General features: G+C 44.3%; 4 protein-coding genes across 6 annotated transcripts; 1 reads left to right on the forward strand and 3 right to left on the reverse strand.

Moving 5' to 3' along the window:
- The first annotated feature begins 3,786 nt into the window (after window positions 1-3,786).
- mfap5 (microfibril associated protein 5) lies at window positions 3,787-6,481 on the forward strand. The gene is made up of 7 exons (XM_035643037.2): window positions 3,787-3,886; window positions 4,946-5,020; window positions 5,132-5,164; window positions 5,306-5,341; window positions 5,479-5,566; window positions 5,808-5,881; window positions 5,974-6,481. Exons 2-7 carry the CDS (start codon window positions 4,978-4,980, stop codon window positions 6,084-6,086), a joined length of 387 nt encoding a protein of 128 aa, XP_035498930.1. The 5' UTR covers window positions 3,787-3,886; window positions 4,946-4,977; the 3' UTR covers window positions 6,087-6,481.
- A 67-nt stretch (window positions 6,482-6,548) lies between these two features.
- Window positions 6,549-13,531, reverse strand: LOC118315441 (adaptin ear-binding coat-associated protein 1-like). 2 transcript variants are annotated; one of them, XM_035642727.2, is made up of 7 exons: window positions 13,257-13,531; window positions 12,023-12,123; window positions 11,324-11,428; window positions 10,995-11,076; window positions 10,777-10,885; window positions 10,342-10,476; window positions 6,549-8,738 (listed from the first exon to the last, which is right to left on the reverse strand). In XM_035642727.2, the coding sequence occupies exons 1-7, from the start codon at window positions 13,355-13,357 to the stop codon at window positions 8,727-8,729; spliced, it is 645 nt and encodes a 214-aa protein (XP_035498620.1). In that variant the 5' UTR covers window positions 13,358-13,531; the 3' UTR covers window positions 6,549-8,726. The 2 variants fall into 2 exon arrangements, with proteins under 2 accessions (XP_035498620.1, XP_035498614.1); XM_035642721.2 differs by having other exon boundaries at window positions 10,329-10,476; window positions 13,257-13,526.
- Window positions 13,532-13,956: 425 nt separating this feature from the next.
- On the reverse strand, window positions 13,957-16,717 carry aicda (activation-induced cytidine deaminase). The gene is made up of 5 exons (XM_035642882.2): window positions 16,044-16,717; window positions 15,287-15,452; window positions 14,875-15,157; window positions 14,578-14,693; window positions 13,957-14,466 (listed from the first exon to the last, which is right to left on the reverse strand). The coding sequence occupies exons 1-5, from the start codon at window positions 16,061-16,063 to the stop codon at window positions 14,416-14,418; spliced, it is 636 nt and encodes a 211-aa protein (XP_035498775.2). The 5' UTR covers window positions 16,064-16,717; the 3' UTR covers window positions 13,957-14,415.
- A 2,615-nt stretch (window positions 16,718-19,332) lies between these two features.
- Window positions 19,333-21,419, reverse strand: nat14 (N-acetyltransferase 14 (GCN5-related, putative)). Of its 2 annotated transcripts, none has more exons than XM_035642624.2 (4): window positions 21,196-21,419; window positions 20,614-20,783; window positions 20,237-20,542; window positions 19,333-20,142 (listed from the first exon to the last, which is right to left on the reverse strand). In XM_035642624.2, exons 2-4 carry the CDS (start codon window positions 20,692-20,694, stop codon window positions 19,693-19,695), a joined length of 837 nt encoding a protein of 278 aa, XP_035498517.1. In that variant the 5' UTR covers window positions 20,695-20,783; window positions 21,196-21,419; the 3' UTR covers window positions 19,333-19,692. The 2 variants fall into 2 exon arrangements, with proteins under 2 accessions (XP_035498517.1, XP_035498525.1); XM_035642632.2 differs by having other exon boundaries at window positions 21,098-21,419.
- Window positions 21,420-21,483: the final 64 nt, after the last annotated feature.

A 21,483-nucleotide genomic window follows, 5' to 3' on the forward strand; every position in this document is an offset into this window, starting at 1 on the left:
TTGAAGAATCGCCCGCTCTCCCGGGTGCAGTGGCCCTGAAAGAATGCACTGGCATTGCGGATGGCCACTTCATGGCATGTTAGCTTCTGTGTGAGCTTAGTTCAACCATAAAAAATGTACATGGGCACGACACAAAATTAAATCCTCAGTTGAACTTTCACAGCACGCACAATGTTTTAGTTTCATTTTGGATCGGATCCCTGTTAGTAGTAAGCTGCTAACGCGCAGTGAGAGTGTGTTGTATGTCAGTAGGGTCTGTGCTAACCCCTGCTAAGGACCACTCCAGATGTATTTAAAAATAGACTCCAGGTCCATCTATTTACAAACCGTGCACATCATCACCTCTCTCCGACTATCTGCACTGCACAGCCCTCCAAATGCAAAGTCAGGCCGCCTTGGCGCCTGCAGGCCGGTCACGGCACAGTCTGATGGAACACGGTGACCCATCTGGCCCGTTAACCCCCTCGTGTCTCTGCTCTCTGTTTAATCTCCGGCCTCCTTTGCTGATTACTTGTCCCTTTCTCCTGTCATGCTCGAGCCTTTCATCTTCGCTTCTGTCTACTTTGTGCACCCTTTGAGTTCTGTCTGCCTGTCACTGTCACTCCTTCGCTCTATAGACCTCTTTCTTCTCAGGGCACTGCTGCCATGAACCAAGAACTTCCATTCTTCATTGATATCACCTTTGCTGACGACCATATGAGATGCTATATTCCGGGAAACAGGGGAACAGGGCTCATGTGACAGTCGGGAGGGGGAGTCAATGGAGGACCCCAGCCTGACAAATGGAAACACATGGTGTGGTCCACGTAGACAATAGAGTGCCAGCACAAAGTAGCTGGTCGAGGTGCAAATCTGTTGAAGGTCCATGAGGACAGAGAGCAGGGATGATGAAAACAGGAGAAACAAGGAGCTCTGTGGACTGGTTGTCCGCACAAAAATCAAAATCTATTAAACTATCAGGGAGATGCAGCTTTAAACCTTTCGACATTTCTGAAGATGAAATACACACCCTCGGATCTAGCAACTCGAGAAGCTTAGATTTAGATTTGTAATGTCAGCAAGATTCAGATTTCATGCAACCTTTATCACAGACAGTAACATTTTATTTCTGTCTTCACTTCACAATGTTCTGTAAAACCAATGCTTATCTTCTAACACAGGTAGAGAGAGAGGATACAGAGACAACAAGCTGGGAAATTACATTACATATATTAACTGATATCTGGTAAAAGATTTCTCACTTGTCATGAGAATGTAAGCTGCCACGGCAGAGCCTGATATCAGAGCCAGATTTATTACCAGGGTCAGTTCATGTGGCCAAATGTCTGAAAATGTATCCCCAAAAAGAAGCCAAAACTCTTGGGTCATCGTGGCCTAATATTTCATCAACACCCTCCATTTCCGCTGTCACACTGCCACCTTGTTAAGGTTCAAATACTTTAATTGCTTTAACAGATTCCCTGCAAGGACCTTGAATTATCACTTTTGCACAACAAGAAGCCCTGATGACCAACACTGAATCTAGTTCATACATTTCTCCATATTTGCAATGTGCTAAAGTTAGAGTTCAGTTGGTGCCATGACTGAGTTTGTTTATTTGTTTGTTTGCACAGAAAACTAAGCAGTAGATAAAAAAAAATGTATCAGCTGGTTGAAATGCAGAGAAGTGGAGTGAGGGAGGAGTGCGCTGGGGTGAAAAGGAGGTCGGAGACGGAGCACGCTGAGTTGGAATGCCTCATGCAGTGCCTTCCAACTAATAAACAACTTGAGAGATTATCATGTGTTTACTATCTGGCATGTTTGCCTTTCTGCGTTACAATTCCGCTTCTCTTTCCGTCTCCCCCAACACCCGACTCCTTCACTACTGTGCTTCGTCTGTGCCCCGTTTGCTCTGCTCCCCCCTCCTGCTGGTGCAGCGTGGGCAGAGTGGCAGGTTAATGTCTTCACAGCGATCATCCCCGTTGGCTCATCTCCTCCTCTCTTTTGCCTGCATCGCCTCCATCTGTCAAGCTGTCATCGGCCTTGCCCAGTCGACCTTGTTAGGGCCACCCCACAGACACTCACTCCGCTGTCCACGTAGCCCCGATATGTCAAGGGGATGATGAGTGTCTCCCTCTTGAGCTGACCAGGCGCACCATAGGGTGAGGGCCAGTGAGAGTTTTGTTGTGTGGGTATGTGTAGCAATATTTATATAAGTCAAGTTCATGGAAGCCGATGCAGTGTCAAGTTCCCCTCCCAGTGCAGCTATAACAGGCCCGATAAAAAGGTTAGTTTCAAAACAAAGAGTCTCTGAGACAAATAGTCAAGAACTAAGGCCTGGATGGGGGAACTTCATGTTTTTCACAGATAAACACTTAAATTTGAGGGAAAATGTATTTAAATTGATGACTAAATAATTGTGGGTAAAACAACTAACATCTGTGCAGATTTGTGTGACTTTTGCAGATTTCAGTTGTTATTTTGCCATTAGGCTGATTGTATTTATCAAATATCTTATTGAAGGCATCACCTGTTAATGTACAATATTCATTAATCACTCAGAGGAATAAAAGAAGGAAGAATTAAGATGCTGAAATCATACATGTATAGTCTCTTTTTTAGAGCTGTTTGTAATGGCAGACGCCTCAAATGTATTTAATCTTCTTCACCTGGTCTTTTAACCACTTACCTCAAAGATATGTTTTCTCAAAATCAGGATATACTCTGATCAAAATGTATTTCTGCAGCAATAAATTAAACTAGGGCTGTAACTAATTATGCTTTTTTACATATTTGTGTTTGTATTGATTGATTGTTTGTCTTGTCAGAAAATCATTAAATATGCCCATCGCAGACACAGGAGAAAATCTTCAATAATAAATGATGAACTATAACAATGTAAAACAGACAATCCTCGTATTTAAGTTGCTGGAAATTATGAATTGCTTGTTAAAGGTTTTATTGATGAACAAATTGATTAATTAACTTATTATTTCAAAAGTAACTTAAAGAAACAAACAACAGTTGCTATGGAGAATTTAAATCACACATGTTCAGGATGTGCAACACGAGAGGTGAAAACTGGATGAAAACAACACTGCAAAGTGAGTCTGGGCTTGTGTATTTTCTTAGCACTGATATTATATTCACATCTTTCTAACTCACCTCAGCCTGAAGAAAAAACCAGAGCCAATTGATTGGTATTGACTAGTCTATGATATAATTCAGTAACCTCAGTCCGTCTATCTATTGGGGACAGGGATCACTCTCTGTGAATACTGCTCCCCCTGCCGGTTGTATTAGGTAATGCAAAAGTCAAATTTGAGGCCCAATGTTGAGAGTGGCTGGATACCTGTTAACTTGTGTCCTTCAGCTAAAAAATTCTATTCAAAATTAAAGAAGTGAGGTTTGGCAGGAACTCTATTTAGACACTACCGGCTTCTATGATTATTTTTTTTGGCATTCAAAAATGAACTGAGCTGATATTTATAGACATATTTAACGAGTCCTCTCTCACTTGTGTGCCTCGACTGTTGTAATATATTGGATGAAAACTAAAAGACTGACCTCCTTTTTTATGTAGAAGATGTTTTGCTGTGTGTGGTGAGACACAAACTTATAGAACTGGGTACGTGTCTGATAAAATGTCTGTTCAAGATGTCCATATAAAAGTTGTGTGTGAAGAAAAGAGGAAAAACTCTTCATATGAAAAACATCAGGTTGTATTTGTATTCTTTTCAATAACAGGCTGGGGTAGGAAAAAAAGTGAAAAGCAAGACAATGATGCTGGGAAGGAGGACTGGGGGAGGAGGAGGAGGGGAGGAGGGAAGAGGAGATGGAAGGAGGGGAAAGAGGAGAAGACAAAAGATTCATAAAACTAAACGAGTTGTGGACGACAGCAAAAGTTGTGAGTACAAGTTCATTATGCTTCTTTTCTCCTGATTTATGAGACATCTGCAGATTAAAGGTAGCTCACATCCAAAGATATTGCTGTAACCAATATCTCCTGTACATTAGATGTAAACATGAAATGTAAGTGTGAACGTTTGGCTCACGGACGGATTCACATCAGAATTTTAATTGTTTTGTGATATTTGGTGGCATGCGGAGTTCGGTAAATTCAAACTGTGGAAAACATGTCACCCTCACAAACAAACCAACAGAGCTAAATCTGGACAATTCATTTCATTCTCGGTAAATGCAAATGTATGACTCTGGGATTATTGACGCGGGAAACACTCAGTCTGTGACAAAAGCTGTCACGCTCACATTGGCCGGTGATGATTGTACACTTGGAAAGCAGCAATATCTTCAATGAAGAGAAAGCTGTAAAAGAATGTGCGACTGTTACAGAGGAGGGGTGGAGGGGTGCTCACATAGGGCACAGAAAACACATTCTTTTGAGAGAACTCACATCTTGGACTCCAAAGTTAGACTGACACATCACAAGAGGAATGATGCGGGGTGGGAGTGGAGAGAGGGAAGGAGAGAGAGAGAGAGAGGAAGAAAAGGACCCATGGGAAGAAGAAAAACACATTTTCAGACGGAGAAAGTAAAATGTTTTCAAAGCGTTGGATTATCTTAAACTTTTCTTTAGTTTCTTGACTACGGCTTTACATGGCTGTTTACATGTTGTAAACATGTTGGCTGTAGTCCAGTCATTACCAGCATGTACAGTAGAAAATATTATTCCACAGTAAAATGACATCAGGCACTCACACACTATAATGATGACAACTTGTCTGTTACCCAAAACATAGAGCACTGCTCTCTGTGTTTTTATGGAGCAAAACCATGGGGAAAACATTACAGTGACCTGGAATGTTGGGAGCATTTATATGCATGAGGATTAAAGGAAACATAAACAGCCAGAAAAAAGAGAGAGAAAAAAAGCCCTGAGTGAGAATATTGAACAGTTCCACTCTGTGAAATCACCCTGACTCTTTTCCTCTTCGGTTTCCTCCAGCTCGTAAACCGTACCTCTTACAAGTTGAAGGAATGGGCAGCCTTCCAGCGGTCCTGCTCCTCTGCAGTTTCCACGGTAACGCTGCCAAACAGAACACACAAATCATCTTGTTTAATTACGGTTGAGTCGCTGTGTGTTTGTTTTTATGCTGCGAAACACTCCCCTCATGTGGTTTCTGTTCCACAGTGCTCACAGCTGTAGCCCAAACCCAGCAGTCTGGTAATGCTCTCCTCCTCACAAGTCACACTTTAGATCAGGACGAGTTGCGTTGCACGACATGTGTCGGCCTGTGAGTCACCGACGCGGGCCACTGGCGAGATGTTTTCTCAATCCAATCGTGTTTTCTCTCCTTGTTTCCAGAGGCCACTGAGGCACCCAGAGGCGTGTTGCCAGCCAGTGAGTGACCTCCGGGCCGCCTCTCAGGGGGCCCCATGAGCGCTTGGCACAAACACTCACCCTTTTGCAAGTTTCATGATGTGCTTCATCTCGCTGTTATGATATGTACAGTGTGAATAAATCTCCCGTCTCTGCAGATTGTAGGGAGGAGATGTATCCGTGCACCAGGATGTACTCGGTCCACAAGCCCGTCAAGAGATGTATAGGCAGTCTTTGCATCTACAGGTGATCTGCAAATTTTCACTTCACACCGACATAATATAAATCCATTGAATTTAAGAATTTGCCAGCAGAATTGCTCACTTTGTTATAGTTGAACAGTAAATATCTTGCTGTCCCACTCTTTGGGCTCTGACAAAGTATCAGGACTGTTCCTCTGATCCTTTACTTGAGGAAATGTGGCGACACCGATGCGACACCAGGTCAAAACACAGAATGTTCATGTTTTATCCCATTTCTGATCCAGCCTCCCCCGTGTCTACCTGATCAATAAAGAGATCTGCATGAGGATTGTGTGCCAACAGGACGAGTATCTGAAAGGTGAGGCGGCCTACATGCTCTGTGACGTCAGGAAGCATGATCATACATCTAAAGAAAAAAAACAACCCTCTTTTGTCTTTTGCGCACTGCAGCTGAACTGTGCAGAGAGTTGTCCGGGTGGCCCAGACGTTTAGAGAGGTCATCTAATAGGAAACGCTGTCACAATCGCCGTAGCAACCCCAAAACCTGGGCAAACAAGGCCTGATGGGCCCAGGATGACGAGGTGACCACCGGTGAGGACGGAGCCCCTTAGAGACACAAACCTGGGGCGTTGTCGTTAAAACAGTCCATAACACCATAAATTCACTACTCAACACCTGGGGGTCTCTCTCTCTCACACACACACACACACGTGTGCTGAGTCATATCTATGTTTATGTATTGGTCTTTTAATTGTGTGTGAATGTTGAAGGTGTGCTCATTTCATGTGTTGTTGGACACACATCATGTCTTCCATGGTTTACGATCCATTTATGGTACTGTAGTTATGGGCCTTTTTCATTGTACAAACAGAGACCCTGTCTGCTGTGGGCTGTAGGACACACATTGACAATCTAGTATATCGTGCACTATTGTATCCAATAAAATATAACTACATTATTCATGAGTTAATTTGTTTGATTATTATTTCCTATTTTAATCCACGAGGAAAAACAACAAATGAAAGTTAGGGTCAATGAGTGATATCTTTATGTTTTCTCTTTGCATATTCAATTCCATACACATATACAGTTTGAATAACAGGGAACATTTGGGAGAAATGCACATAATCTGAGCAGTAAACAAACACTGACAAACACTGGGCTTCACACACACACACACACACACACACACACACACACACACACACACACACACACACACACACACACACACACACACACACACACACACACACACACACACACACACACACACACACACACACACACACACACACACACACACACAGTGTGTGGGTGTGTTCTGATCAACATCCATCATCGCACCATCACAACACACGTGCATCAGTGTAACACGATCCATCTCCTGGTACATAACAATATCACAACAAAACACAGCATCGCACACAGACTTACTTGGTCCCACATTGCATTTGTCTGCATCAGAGTAGCGTTTATAACATTAGCTCGTAATATGGGATTGAAGTTCACAGTTTAACAACAGCCTGCTGACCTTCTCGTGGAGAGCTGAGGAGATGAAGCCCTTCGGGCAGTGCAGAGACACAGACCTATTCATTGAGGCGGGAAGAGGTCGTGACATAGGTGACTCACCATTCAACAGCTGCGCAGAGCAGAGGTGACATAACAAATGGTCTAAATCATCTCTATTTCCCCCTGAGGCAAAGATAAAAGCGCTGGATGCCTCCCTTTCCTTTGCTAAGACTGAATTGTATCCAACATTCCTACTTCCCCATCTCTCTGTTCCTATTTTGTTGTTAATGCAATTCACAAAGAAACCCAAGAACCATGTCCAGTGAAACGTGATCAAAAGCTGCATCATAATATGACATCTCCTCTCGCCAAATGATGCTCTGGGTCCACAAGTGGCCACCAGAGAGCGCCAGAGAGCACATCGACTCTGGAAATCAATTACACTTTAACAGGTTTCTTTCAAGTTAAATCATTTTTTGTGGTAAACTTCACAATAATCTAAATCAAGTATTAGACAATCCCTGCCTTTAATGCGGACTATACAGTACTAACTACAGCGACAGTCTAGACCGTCAGTCAGTGCATATAGTCAGTCCCGCTGCCGGAGACTTGAAGAAAAATAAGCTACAGTACGTACAGGTGACAACACCAATGGCAAAACTCGCAAACTACCGACAATTTACATTTAAATAAATATTCTCTGTACATAAAATTCATTCATTATTCTATTTTGATTAGTTCTCATCGATGTTTCTGGTTATGTCTCCCTTGATTATATTTCTATTGTGTATACTCTACGATAGAAATTAGCAAATAAAACACAGTGAGGATCAGGAAGGGAAAAGCCATATTTCAAATAAGATCATGGAAACTAGAGAGCTACACAGGACACACAGAGGGAGAGATGAAAGAAGAAGAACCCCAACGACGGACGATGGAAGTTTGATTACCTCCGCCAAGAAGGTTATGTTTTTGCCCCCTGTCTGTTGTTTTTCAATTGGTTGGTTGGTTTGTTTGTCAGCAGGATTACACAAAAAATTACTCAATGGATTTTCATGAAACTTGGTGAAATTATGGAACACGGGCCAAAAGAGAACCCATTCAATTCCGGCACAGTTCCTGAAAAAGGCATCTGAATTTTCTTCCCTTTATTTAACATTGCGAGATATGACGTTCTTTTGACATGTTTCCCCGATTTTCCCAGGAATAATGCATCAATGGATCTTGATGAAAAGAATTAGGCTGTTTTCGAGGACTAATATCTTCTGAGCGTGTTCAATTTGGTGCGGCTTGATTGGATTTAAGGGGACAGTTGGGCCTTAGCGGAGGAATGCGCTCTACTGAGTTCCATTCTTGTTCTAAAATGTTGCTTTGAGGTTTGGGTGCATCTCAGGCTAACATTACAACAAAGGCCGTGAGAAACTGAACTAAAATAAAGTACAGGGGGGGGGGGGGTAACCCTGCTTGGGGCTCCCGTATCTGCAGGGGCAGATACGGGACCCCATCATGGGGAAAAAAAAGTTGCAAAAAGTGCTGCATGAAATTTACAGAGAGATACAGCAAGAGGGAGAAATAAGAGGATATGTCTCCTCACTTTGGGGAAACAGAGTCAAAGTCTCCCCACAGGTCAGAGCTGGCTGTGGTGGTGGGGTTGGACGGAGCCACTGAGTTGGAGTTACTGGAGTCCAGGTCTAGCAAAAAACCTGGAGGTTAAGAGATCAAACAGAACACAAACATGATGCATTGATGAAAAAAGAAACAATAACATAAAATATAGATTTTAATATATGTATCAATATACAGATAAAGATTTTGTTGTGATTACTTGTTTTAAATAAATGCTGCACTTTTAGGCAGAATTTCAAGTTATATCTCCTCCTTTGAAGACTGAATTGTATTTTCGAAAAAACAAACAGCCCTGCAGTTGGTTTCAGTTCTATGTGCTGAAAGCTGTGCCACCACCCAAACACAATGGAGGTGAAATTGGAGGTTTGTGCCACTTAAAGCATTGAAAAACATTTTAAACACAACAGAAATGAATATTTCTACAAACAAGTAACAGTATCTCTTCATCTCCATACACCTTATTATTAACAGTTCTTTGGGGACAACTGCTTAGGTAGGATGGGGAAGTGAAGAAATCAGGACATAATCTGTGCAAACACAAATTGCTGCTAAAATTTTCTAATGCTTTGAGCACTGAACCAAAATTCACCTCCATTGCATTCAGGTGGCAGCAGAAATCTCACAGGTATGCATCAACACGCCTCAGTAAAGGAAACTGAAACGTGCACAGCTAGACACCAACAAGGATATGACCCTTTTTAGTTTGAGAGGAAATTTCAAATGTGATTTGTAGTGTAAAAACATCTCTACTGCATTAAGGGCGAGGGAGGACAGGGGCAAAATAATTTTTTAAAAGGGAATTTAAATGTAATTTACAACTGGAGTCAACCTGTCATAGTTTTGGCTGGTATTCCTATAGGTCAGCAGAACGTTGCACTCACCACCTTCATTGTAAAGACCGTGAATACAAGCGCTCCATTGGAAACAGCTTTACTACTGACCTCAATGGGGCCAAGGATATAAAAGCTTTCATCAAAGAAATAACTTTCCTTTGCTTCATATTCACCATTTACACAAGCTTTCATTCATGACTTCTGAGGTGCCAGGTCACATTTCATGCCCCGCTGTAAGTGAAACAGTTGTGCCTGCGAAGAACAACCTGCAGGTTGAACATGGAAATAAAGCAGTGAAATATTGGGGTGTTAATATTTAATTTAAACTTTGGTTACGGTTCCCAAAAAACTGCTTTCGACAACCGAGTTAAGATTGGGATGAGCTATTTCCAGATGTGCGTTCAGGTGCGCTATCTCCCAGTACAATGTTATGCTCACGCATGGATATGTAGGCAAGAAAGTATGATATTAATTGTATATGGATTTTTTTCCCCCGCATGAGCACAAGAAATTCATTTTAGGATCTCAATATATCACAATTGCTTTTTGAAATCACAAGAATAACCACTTTTACTTTCTGTGATCTTGACATGCAAAGACTATTACTATACTACTTTGGAATAACTATTTTGTACTTAATTCATTGTTGTTTATCCTAATTGAGTTCTTGAGTGAGGCCTTTGCCTTTCAGCTTCATGGCTCACTTACAAGAGCTCCTGTTTACTTTGGAATCATTATATCGGAACATGTGTAGAAAAACACACAGGACGGCGTGTAATTGGGTGCATGACCTCTTCAGCTTTCCGTGCTTTCCAGAGGAATATAATTACCTACCCATGTCACTTACTCCTGCAGATGGTTGTGTGTTATGATTGGTAGATCTGGATGAAGGGGGTGGGGCTAGCTTTCCCCCAGGAGGAGGTGGAAGGAGCCCGAAGCCACCTGAACTCTGCGGACGAGACCTGTCCTTCTTTTTTGATTGCTAGTATAAACGGGAGGGGGAAAAAAATGGGTGAGCATGTGTGTATTTATGCAAGTTTTCACTAAAAATGCACTAAAAGGTAGTGGTTTTAGATTCAGAGTTAGAAGGTAAACATAGATGTATTCTTAACTATTAGTGTGAGTGGTTTCAGCAGGAATATACCTTTGGTGATTCAGGATATATTTCTACAACACTTTACTGCTTTAAAAAGAGTTAGCACCAAACTGAAAGCAAGTATATTGTTTCACTATTGACCATTCTTATAAACAAACCACAAATTTTATGAAAATATAAAGTCACCCCAATATTGAGAGTAATTGTTTGTCCTTCTTTGAAGCCCAGGTCCAGTTTGGGAGTGGTATCTGGAGTCTGCGCTTGCTTCTTAAAGTCATCTTCCTGTTTCACCCACCTGGAGAAAACCAGGAAAAAAGACAAATATGCAAAGAAGATTAGGGATTGCTGAAACACTACTACTGTATTGGTTATGATGCTTTACACAATATGGAACAGCTGCATACTTGAAGTGGTCCTGAAGAGCAACATTAAAGTCAAAGGCATCGCCTCGGTCTCCAAATCCAATGCCGATAAATGCACTGCGGCCTTTGAGTGAAATGCAGATGACAAACAACGGTTAGAGTGTTTCAATAGATCTGCAAGGTGCTACAAACAGAAACATACAACATATTTCATATACAGTTTCTCACAATGATTTGTACACTACAGTAAACATCTCCCAAGATAAAAATAATATTATATCTCTGCCCTTGAACTATTCAAACATGTTACCCTCTAAATTTTGAACACATTTACAAAACATTCATGACTTTGCAACAAACGGTTCACACACCATTGTCATCCTGGATGCGCAGCACAAAGTAACGACTTGAGTCACTGACTGTCTCCACCGTGATCCCAGGGTACTCATCCACTGGTGCCTGGGCAAACAATTCCCCTGTAGAACCAAAATCAAAAAATCAGGGTTTTCGGCTCAGCCCTGGCTCTGTTAATTGAAAACAAAAAAACAGGCTGTGCGGCTTGTAAACATCACTCCCCGACACCTTGAGAGACGTGCTCGAGAATGACGCTATGACTCAGGGGTTTGGCCTTGTGGTTGGCGCGTCAGTCTCCCATTCCCGAGGCTACGGGTTCATCCAAAAACAAAAAACAGAGAGACAAGCTTTCTCCAAAATCACTTTCTACCCCTTTAAAATAGGACGAGAAACTTTACTGGGGCCTTCGTGGATGACACACTATGCAAGAGGATCCATCTTTCAGTAATTATAATCACATAAAAATGGGCCCTAATAGGGTACAATCTGAGGACAACAAGCATGCTAAGTCCCTGAAATGCTCCAATAGAGACAAGAAAGAGATAATCGGCCTGTTTGCTTTCAAATGAACGGCACGCTTGGATGTGGGCTCGGTCACCTTGGAAGAGATGAGTAACAGAGCAGGAGATGGCGACCAGGAGACTAGACAGTGAAATGATTTACAACCGCGGCAGTGCCAGTAAACAATGGCGCTGTCCTGTCTGCTCCTCTCTCACCAGAGATTTTGTCTTCCAATTTCACGAAGGCCGCTTTGCCCCGGGCCGTCACGCGCATACGTCCCGTCCAGTCGGGAGCGTCCAGCTTCCAGTCGGCAGCCCTGGCAGGGACACAGGGACACAGGGACACACACACACACACACACACACACACACACACACACACACACACACACACACACACACACACACACACACACACACACACACACACACACACACACACACACACACACACACACACACGGCCAATCAGGAGGGACAGCGTGATGCAGGTGAGTTGGTGACAGCAGTTTATTAAGATGGATGTTGACATGGAGGGGCAAGACAGGCAAGAAAAACAAGAGACGGGAAGGGACATTTTCTGTTTTGCGTCAATGTGTCTGTTACTGTGCATCATTGTTATGATTCGTCCTTGACACACACACACACACACACACACACACACACACACACACACACAGAGACAGACGCACTGCTAGCTTTATCCTACGTGACTAAAGCATCCGCTGGACATTTCACTGGAACCCTAGGCTGAAATATTACATCACCAGCCTTAGCCACTGTACATATGGTGACTGGTTAACCAATCGTGTGTCTCATGGGGCCTGAGCTACTGTTTGGTCATGAGTAATGTCCACTCAGCTGCAGCGAGGGGGGAGCAGGCTGAGGGACCAGCCAATGATACATGAGATAAACAATCTCAACATTGTAAATAACAGATGTCCTGACGTGCTGAAGTGTCCTTGAGCAAGACAGTGTGGCTTTCTCTTTACAACCCCATCGATGAGTTTCCTCTTCCTAAAGGTTCACACGAGCAACACAAGAAACCCCTGAAGCAGAACAAATTCGGATTCCCCGTTAAATCAATGGGACTTTTTGAGCAATGTCCCCTCTGACGCGCCATCGGAGGGACGCACACAAACAAACACACGGACGCCATCAGGGATGGTCCCCGTGGTGCAGGTGCGAAACCCCAGCAGGGAGTAGCGCGTCTTTCCCACCATGACCTTGTGGATGCACCGTAGAGAAAACCACGCGGCGCACGAACGACGGACGTGGGGCTGCGTGATTAAGAGGATGAGCTCGCTGGGTCAAGTCGCCGAGGCAACGGCTCCATACTAAACGTGCGCAGCTCGCGGATGCTGTGTCGCAAAGCTCTGCCGCGGGGCCCGAGGCCACTGCCCCACTGCCCCGCTCCCCCGGCCCCCCGGCCCCCCGGCGCCCGCCTCACCTGATGGCCCGGTTCGATGCTCTCGGCGGGATTCGGTAAACGTTGACTTCAGGTTTGACACAGAGGACGGACTCGTACTCGCTCTGACCCTCGGTCGCCATCTTGACTCAGTCGGTGCAGCGGTGCCGCTGGCGGCGGTGACGGCGAGCGGCGGCGTTAACGGGCGACGCGACCGTAATAGACGGTGTGTGTGCGCACGACCCGGCTGCCGTAGATGTCCTTAAAGGCGCATTCCACCTATTTCACACAGAGAGGTTAACGTGCCCATCTTGGCACGGAGGAGCCTGTGTCATCTCAATGATACAGCATTTGGTTTGACCTTGTTTTAGGCAGATCCACATAGTAAACAGAGTCGCTGATTGGGCAACATGTTAAAGATCTTTTGTACAGAACATTTGATGGAACATGTTATTATCCATGTGGTTAAAAGAGTCATCTCGTATTCTGACAATTTGTATTTTTCAACAACTCCCTCTGAGACGTTTAGCTGTCAATCGTGCTGTACCCACATCCCAGTGTATACTGTGCCATAATTTCCAAAATGAACATCAAGACTTGAAAAAACAGATTGAGTTCCTAAACTCCTCAGAAAAAAGTTTTATTGACGTTATAAATCAAGTAAAAATCAGGTTCATTTTCTTATAGACTTCTATAGAAACAAACTTATTTTTGCAACCAGTGGAGTCGCCCTCTGCTGGTCATTCGTGAGAATACAGGTTTCAGGCACATTCCGCATTGGCTTCACTTTCCAGACCAGGGCGACATGTTCCAACTCTATGATCCATCACTGCAGTTTGCACAATGCTCTACAGTGAGTTTTAATTAGCAGCATTTAGATGAATAGTTCTAGAATAATCTTTAAAAAGGTTATATTAGGCTTACTTCTTGTGAGCTAACATCACCACAAGTCCTTTTTTTTACATCAACACAACACAATATTTCATTGTACATTATTTTATTTCACGTGGCCATAATGCTACAGAAACCATAAGCAGCAGTTATCCAATGTTAAAAGCCTTGCCTCTATTTGAAAGCAGTTTTTTCTCAGTTTAAAAAAAAAATCTCAGTTTAGCAGTTGTAGTGATGGACCAACACGTCGTTCCTCTGCAGACACAACGATAGACCTGGTCACATGGTAACAGGAAGTCACAAGTATGTTTCACAATCCAAGAAGTTTGAAGGCATCCCTCAAATCTTCAGCTTCTAAAGGCTGAGAAAGAAAAGAAACAAAACAACATTATTAGGTTTTTGAACACACCGTTACTCTGTTGACCAAACTATGTTGGCTGAAGAAGAATATGTGGTTTGGTAAATCTTCTACCTGAAGGATACGGTGAAGTTTTCTGGTGAGGCGAACAGAGTTTTGGTGCAGCTCACCCCAGGCCTTGAATCTGCTCTGCTTGCGAGCTACAAACGTTTGCCAGCAATAGAAGAAGTCTGCAGAGAAAGGGGGAAAAAATGTTATTGATATTGACTTCCAGAAGTGTATTATAATAAAGAAAGGACAGTTTTTTCGAATCGGAATTTGGCGTGCTTAATCTTCCATATTTTTCTGGCTCCCCGGATCATTTACATGTCTGCTGTCTCTTTATATTTCTTCACAGATGTATGCCTATACCTTTGTAAGTCATTACTGTGAGCTGCACTCCTGCTTTTTTCAGCATTCTCAGGCCCTCTTGCTCTTGGCTGTCTTCTATGTCACAGAAGTAAAGGCGTGACACAAAGATCCTGAGGCGAAGGTTGGGCATCTGGCTGAGGAACTGGGCCAGTCTGATGGAGCAGTTGGCACAGGGAGACCAGGAGCAGAACCAGGTGATGGAATAACTGAGCCTCTTCTCTCCAGCCACTCCACAGCCCAGGAGACCAGGGCACAAGGCTCCCAGATAGCGCAGAAACAGCATCTATGGAGAAACGATGGAGTGGATAATGGGGATATAATCAACCTGTACTCTCATTTTTTATTTCCTGCCTCTCCCTGAGCAGACACACCTTACAGGATATGCTCCACTAGTTTCACCTGCATCACTTACCTCCACATGGCAGCCAGTGCGATTGCGCAGGTGTCCAAAGTCAAAGGTCAGGGAGTCTGGGCCCACTCGCCTCTTCACTACGAAGCAGAGGTATGTCTCGTGCCGGCCCCTTGCCCAGCGCACATTCTTGTAATGGAAGATGAACTTTTTTGGGGGCAAGAGCACACTGAGACGAATGGAGAATAAACACTTTTTATTAACGAATGACACATGCTGGCAGAACAGTAGGCATAGTACCATCATCTTTAGTGGCCGATAAATTCAGTAGTATTAAGCAGAGACGTCATTTTGTGGCAGGAAACAATGACACAAATATAATTAAGGGACTCGTTAAATGACCACTCCACGGCATAACTTTTCGGTTGACTTGCACATTAAATCAGTTTTAATCCAATAAGTTAGCATGAAAAACGCATGTAAAACCTGTGGTTAACCAAATGTGAACGATGGACAGTCAGAAGACGGCTCACATTCACTGCTCCCACTCTCACTTTCACAACTTTTTGTGAAACCAGCAAGGCTGTTCAACGCTCATTAATACAGAAACCTCCATTCATATTGCTCAGGAGTACAGTGTCATGATTACTCACAAATTTACAAATTTTTCAGAGAAGATTATCTGAAATTAGAATTTAAACATTAAAATTAAAATAAAATAAAAAATCCCATTTAATATAATGCATGTGCAGTCTGCGTAACCATGCATCAAACGGAAGACACATACAACATACAAATAGAACATATCCTTCTTACTCACCTGTCTAGCTTTGTAATCATTTTGAAAAACGCGCCTTGCTCTGTCACTCAACGGGCGTGGGTAATGACTGGGGGTATATGAAAAAGAACGAAAGTGTGTATGTGCGTGCGTGTGTTCGTGTGTGTGTGTGTGTGTGTGTGTGTGTGTGTGTGTGTGTGTGTGTGTGATGGGGGGTTAAAGGGAGGGAACTGAGAACATATACTGTACCTCTAAACATACACATCCTGCATACAACAGCTTCTGGTTGGACAAAGTGATTTTTCAAAGTGAGCTCAGGGCGTGACACAAAAGAGATGGATTGTATTGTCTTGCTGCAAACAATTACAGCTGTAAATGAATTACTCATCTTTCTATACTGATTTCTAAGGTCATTGTGTTGTTTTTTTTACTGGATGTGTGTTGTTTTTTAAATTAACATTAGTTCACATGATGGTTAAAGTGAAACCATGCTTTTGGTCGAAGGCATTAAAGGGATTTTATTGGGGATACAATTTCCCACAACAAAGGTTTCGTGCAATAATCTGAGTGACCACACGTTAGACATTTTGACGTGATTCGTAACCTTTGGAGTGTTTCACAGACGTCATTTAACTGTGCCAACCGGCTGAAACTTTCCAAACACTTACGACTCATCCAGCCACAGCGCTTTCACTTGAGTTTTGCCACAGTAATAAGTAAGAACTTCCAGATAAATTTTCATCAATCCCTCCTGCCATGCACCCCTTTCACCTGTCTATCCCCCAACCCCATCGCCCTCCAGGCCCCACGATTTGGTGGAGCCATAGGCGTTCCCAGACCTTGCAGGCTCTGACACCTACTCTGTCCTCTGATCTGGGTTTTCCCAAACTGTGTCAGGCTGGGAGCAGAACTGTCATCGACCTCCCTCGCCCTGTGTGTTTGTCAGACTGGCCGGCCAGCTGACCGACCACAGTGTGTGGATAAATCACACTCATGAGTCTTTGAACCATCAGATGTTGTCACCCGCTCTTGCCAAATCAGGATGTCTATTATTCTGCTCTCTTCTTTTCCTCTCTCTGTCTGTTTCAGCTCTGGCCCAGTCTGCTCACTCAGTGGTACTGCATGCAGGCATTCTGCTTTCCCATGACTCCCCTCACCCTCTCATGCACTCTGCGGTTTGGGGAATTCACCGTTTCCCAGCCTGGCTGTTTTTGGAGCTCATCTGTGCGTGTATGTGCACACGTGTGTTAGCCATCTGTACGAGCATGTCATTAACACAGTCTACATGTTATACATCATCTGGAACAAATTAATTCAATTTATCCTACGATCGTGCGGTGCCTCAGCATTTAGTGATTCATGTGTATGTGTGTCTGTATGCCCAGAGCGACCTCACATCATATTGCATTACTCTGACAGTGCACTAAGCCTAATGTCTCTGCACATTTGATCTCGTGTGTATGTCTTTTCCCAACTTCAAGAAGCTGATCAAGTGCCAAACTATATGAAACCACTTCCCACCCAACTCTCTGGGTTTGACCACAGTTGACCAAGGTCATCTCACAGTCACACATGGATACTCATGTGCACAACTCTCCCTCTTGTGCACTGTGTGTGCGCGCGTGTGGTGCAGTTCAGTATGGCCAGACATGGCTGTGCATTTAACCCATAGTCAGGGGCAGACACCGGGTGTAGGAAATGCCAAGTCATACTTTCCGAAACCCACCCGCCCACACCCTGCACGCGCGTGTACACACACACACACACACACTGCCATACCGTGCAGACGCACATGACCACAGTCACAAACAGACTTTCTTTCCAGTGTGTGAACTCACATCTGTTTCCTGACAACAATAATAGCTACAGATCGGGCGGGTAGAGGCCCAGCTAACAGGTGTCTGCTTTTTTGACAGTCATGAAGAAACAACCTGACGATGACCAAGAAGTGTCACGAGTAAATATACAGCTTTTTACGAGGTGAAAATGGCCTGGCCACACACTGAGTTGTACATGTTACAACACCGATGTGTTGCTGCTCGGCTTTTTCCATCAAAGTTAAATTAAAGTACAGTGATTTTCCGCCACAGCTTGCATGATCAAGAGTTAGCCGTAGTGCAAAAGCTCATATTTGTCTTCACATCAGGTGAGATATGCTTTCTTCCCACACACGTTAACATTGTACAAACATCCTGTGGTGTTCGTCTGTGGCACGTGGATGCAACACTGACATCGTCTGAGGTCAGCAGTGGGATAGATTTGCGATGCAAGCGTGATGGCTGCTAACCATATAAAGGTTAGCCTCAGACTGAGGCTGTGTGCATTTCCCCACTGAGATACATAAACTGCCATTCACCTGCAAACCACACACATTTCTTAAGGGCCGGAATATCTCGACACAAGTTTAATGTGATATGCTAAAATCTGCAGTACAAATTTGTTTGAACACACTAATATCAAAGTGGATTTAAGCAATTTCATTCCAGTTATGTTGCAGCAACTAACAGTTAGTGTCATTTCATATGAATTAATCTACATGATATTATTCAGTTGATGTTACCACAACCTAAAGTGATTCCCCAGGATTGTTTGTTTTGTGTGACAAGTAGTTAAAAACTCAAAGCCATAAACTTTACAGTGATATAGAAAAGCAAACATGCTTTTGGTTGAAACCACAAGTGGACAAATAATGTAAAGGAATAAAAATATTGATGCTAAAGGAAATCAAAACGTCATTTGTACGATTTAAGTGTTTCAGCACTAAAATGTTTAGTTAATGACTGACCCAGTGTCATGGTCATTTAAAATTCTCAGTCGCTGATGTTCCTGGCAGTAAAATAACTATAAAATATTAAAAAAAAGAAAACCAAAATGAAAGAGAGGGAAAGCTAAAAGGGGTAGCAGTGTTTCTTCAGACTCATGGAGCAACATACTGTACATGCAGGTGAGCAGTGGCAGCCAAAGAGCGCAGGAAGATAAAAGCAGTCAAATTCTGCAGATTCATAAAACCACACACACTTCCTATAAAGCAACTGTACAACCTACACATCTGTAAGGTTTCACTCACTCTCTCTCTCTCTCACACACACACACGCGCGTGCACACACGCACACACGCGCGCGCGCGCACACACACACACACACACACACACACACACACACACACACACACACACACACACACACACACACACACACACACACACACACACACACACACACACACACACACACACACACACACACACACACACACACAACAAATGCGTGCAATCCCATGAATCCACAAACCACTCACTGTTTGAGTTTAACAAAACACATTTCTCTGCAGAGATATTAAGTAAAGATTTTACTTCATTACAGGCGATAGAGAGAAGCAGACCTGAGGCATCATGATTTCATTTTTCAATTGTTGAATAAACAACTATTTGTTTTGTGAAAATGTAGAGCTGGCGCTTTGAATGATAAAAAAAAACCTGAAAGTTTACTTCGAACAAACTCAACAGCAACATAAATAGTAAATACATTCTGGCACAAATAATACAAATATTAAATAAATATTAACTTCAAGAGATGACACAATCACCTTCAGCAGAGATCCACAGTTTGTGCTTATGTTATCTCTCCTATACCTTTAGCAATTCTTGGGCTCAGGGCCACATTTTTCAAATCATGAGTCCATCACCACTCAATCACAAGTCTTTGTAAAACACCTTGGTGAGGGGGTATCCCAGAAAGCCTCTCTCCGGAGACTCCAGCTTCACCTCCTCATCGTCGTCTTCATCAGCCCCCTCCCCCCGCTGCTGATAGCCAAGTTTCCTAAAGAAAGCCTCCCCCAACTTAGAGGGGTAGGGGACGTGTGCATACACTCTGTGTGACCCCGTCTCCCCCTCTCTCTGCTCAAGACTCTGGACCAGCAGCCGACCCAGGCCCTCCCTGCGGTACCAGCAGCTTGTCACCAGCCTGCAGAACCTCCTGACGCCCGCTCTCGTTTCACTGTCCCGGAAGAGGCAGCCCAGGATCTCCCCGTCACAGTCCGCCACCCAGACATGTCCTGCTGCCTGTTCCCTCTCGGGGGTGACCTTCTCTGTTGACGCCTCCTTGTCCTTGTCCTTGTCCTTGGATCCAATTCTGCGTCTTGGCTGAAGAGAAGGAATTCGATTATTGAGGCCGCAACACTACAATTAAATAAAACCCCACCAAAAAGTAAATCATTTCCAACAAATAGACGCGCACCTTTTTAGTCAGCGGTGTTTTGCCACTGAACCTACAATAGGGATTCTGCAGTGTCTCATCCTGTGTCCCCCGGTAGCTGCTGCCCACATAGTCCCAGGAGGGGCGGCTGCTGCCCAGCACCCCCGTGGACCGCGGCATGGTGAGTTTCAGAAAGACAATCAGCAGGAAGACAGGAATAGCGAGGGCCAGGACGAAGGAGTGAACGAAGCAGCGTAGGATCGACGAGAGAACGGCCAAGATGAAGAGGCAGAGCGGACGCGTGACGATGTGGAGGATCAGGCGGTTTTCTGTACCCTCGCAGCCCTCCTGGAAAGAAATCGATGAGACTTCAGATAAAAAATGAAGGACACATTAAGGACTAGGTGACCCGTACGAACCTTGATGAGGGCCTTGACCGTCTCTATGTCGTCCTCCTTCATCCTCCTCATCACCACCTGGTCCAGCTCCAGCCTCACCATGTCTGGACTCGATGCTCACGCAGCTGGCCTGATGTTTGTACACGCAGTGTGTCGCACAGGCCAACATCCACGCTGTGCGCACAGGGAGCCTGGGAACGTGGACACGAGCATGTCATTATGTCTGTGACCCGGCTGACAGCGACATGCAGCTCTGGGATGGGTTGACACGAACACCATGCAGTCGATGTTTCCCTTCTGGGACTCCACACGAGCCAGTGTGTTTTGCAACATTGGCTCATGGGGGTTCACATTATGCACACAGCGAGTCAGGAGTGGACGGTAACATCACAGATGGGGCGATTATGGAGGATTTGACGCGCGCGCGTCGCCGTCCTACTTCACGATCGCACATCGTTTCGGCTCAAACCGCGACCACCGGAGGTAAAGGCGACGGCGAACAGACCTGGTTCAGGTCCTTTTATGGTTGTAGCGAAGAGCCGCGGTCTCCCGACACGTGCAGACCCCCCGTCTCCACCCCGACGCCCGCCCGGTCCCTCCTACCTTCTGCGCTACACCGCCCGGATCAGGACGATCGATGGTAAACACGAGTCTCTGTGTTCGTCGCGCAGCTCGAGCACGTTTGATGAAACGACCACAACAAAGTAGCCTCTTGCTTTTCATGAAAAAAATAAATACAAAGTAGCAATTCTCGAAACAAACGCACTCCGCTTCGCGTCCCGTTGCCGGTTTCCAACGGGGCGATCTACGCAGTTTGCGTAGGCACAATCCGTACTGCGCACACGTTACGTGAATGGCGTTCACGCAGCGCAGACGGCGCTCCAACTGCGG

This window comes from Scophthalmus maximus, chromosome 1, assembly GCF_022379125.1.
Source record: "Scophthalmus maximus strain ysfricsl-2021 chromosome 1, ASM2237912v1, whole genome shotgun sequence".
Taxonomy (NCBI): domain Eukaryota; kingdom Metazoa; phylum Chordata; class Actinopteri; order Pleuronectiformes; family Scophthalmidae; genus Scophthalmus; species Scophthalmus maximus.

Bases quoted from the DNA above. Each gene is read 5' to 3' on its own strand.
- mfap5 (XM_035643037.2), top strand. From the start codon at position 4,978: ATGGGCAGCCTTCCAGCGGTCCTGCTCCTCTGCAGTTTCCACG. The intron at 5,021-5,131 runs GTAACGCTGCCA...TCTGTTCCACAG, and splicing joins GCTCCTCTGCAGTTTCCACG to TGCTCACAGCTGTAGCCCAA. The intron at 5,165-5,305 runs GTAATGCTCTCC...CCTTGTTTCCAG, and splicing joins AGCCCAAACCCAGCAGTCTG to AGGCCACTGAGGCACCCAGA.
- LOC118315441 (XM_035642721.2), bottom strand. From the start codon at position 13,357: ATGGCGACCGAGGGTCAGAGCGAGTACGAGTCCGTCCTCTGTGTCAAA. The intron at 11,429-12,022 runs GTGAGAGAGGAG...TTGGTTCTACAG, and splicing joins ATTGGAAGACAAAATCTCTG to GGGAATTGTTTGCCCAGGCA. The intron at 11,077-11,323 runs GTGTGTGAACCG...TTTCACTCAAAG, and splicing joins GCGCATCCAGGATGACAATG to GCCGCAGTGCATTTATCGGC.
- aicda (XM_035642882.2), bottom strand. From the start codon at position 16,063: ATGATTACAAAGCTAGACAG. The intron at 15,158-15,286 runs GTAAGTGATGCA...GTTTCTCCATAG, and splicing joins GCACTGGCTGCCATGTGGAG to ATGCTGTTTCTGCGCTATCT. The intron at 14,467-14,577 runs GTAGAAGATTTA...TTTCTTTCTCAG, and splicing joins AACTTCACCGTATCCTTCAG to CCTTTAGAAGCTGAAGATTT.
- nat14 (XM_035642624.2), bottom strand. From the start codon at position 20,694: ATGGTGAGGCTGGAGCTGGACCAGGTGGTGATGAGGAGGATGAAGGAG. The intron at 20,543-20,613 runs GTTCGTACGGGT...ATTTCTTTCCAG, and splicing joins CGGTCAAGGCCCTCATCAAG to GAGGGCTGCGAGGGTACAGA. The intron at 20,143-20,236 runs GTGCGCGTCTAT...CCTTCTCTTCAG, and splicing joins AAACACCGCTGACTAAAAAG to CCAAGACGCAGAATTGGATC.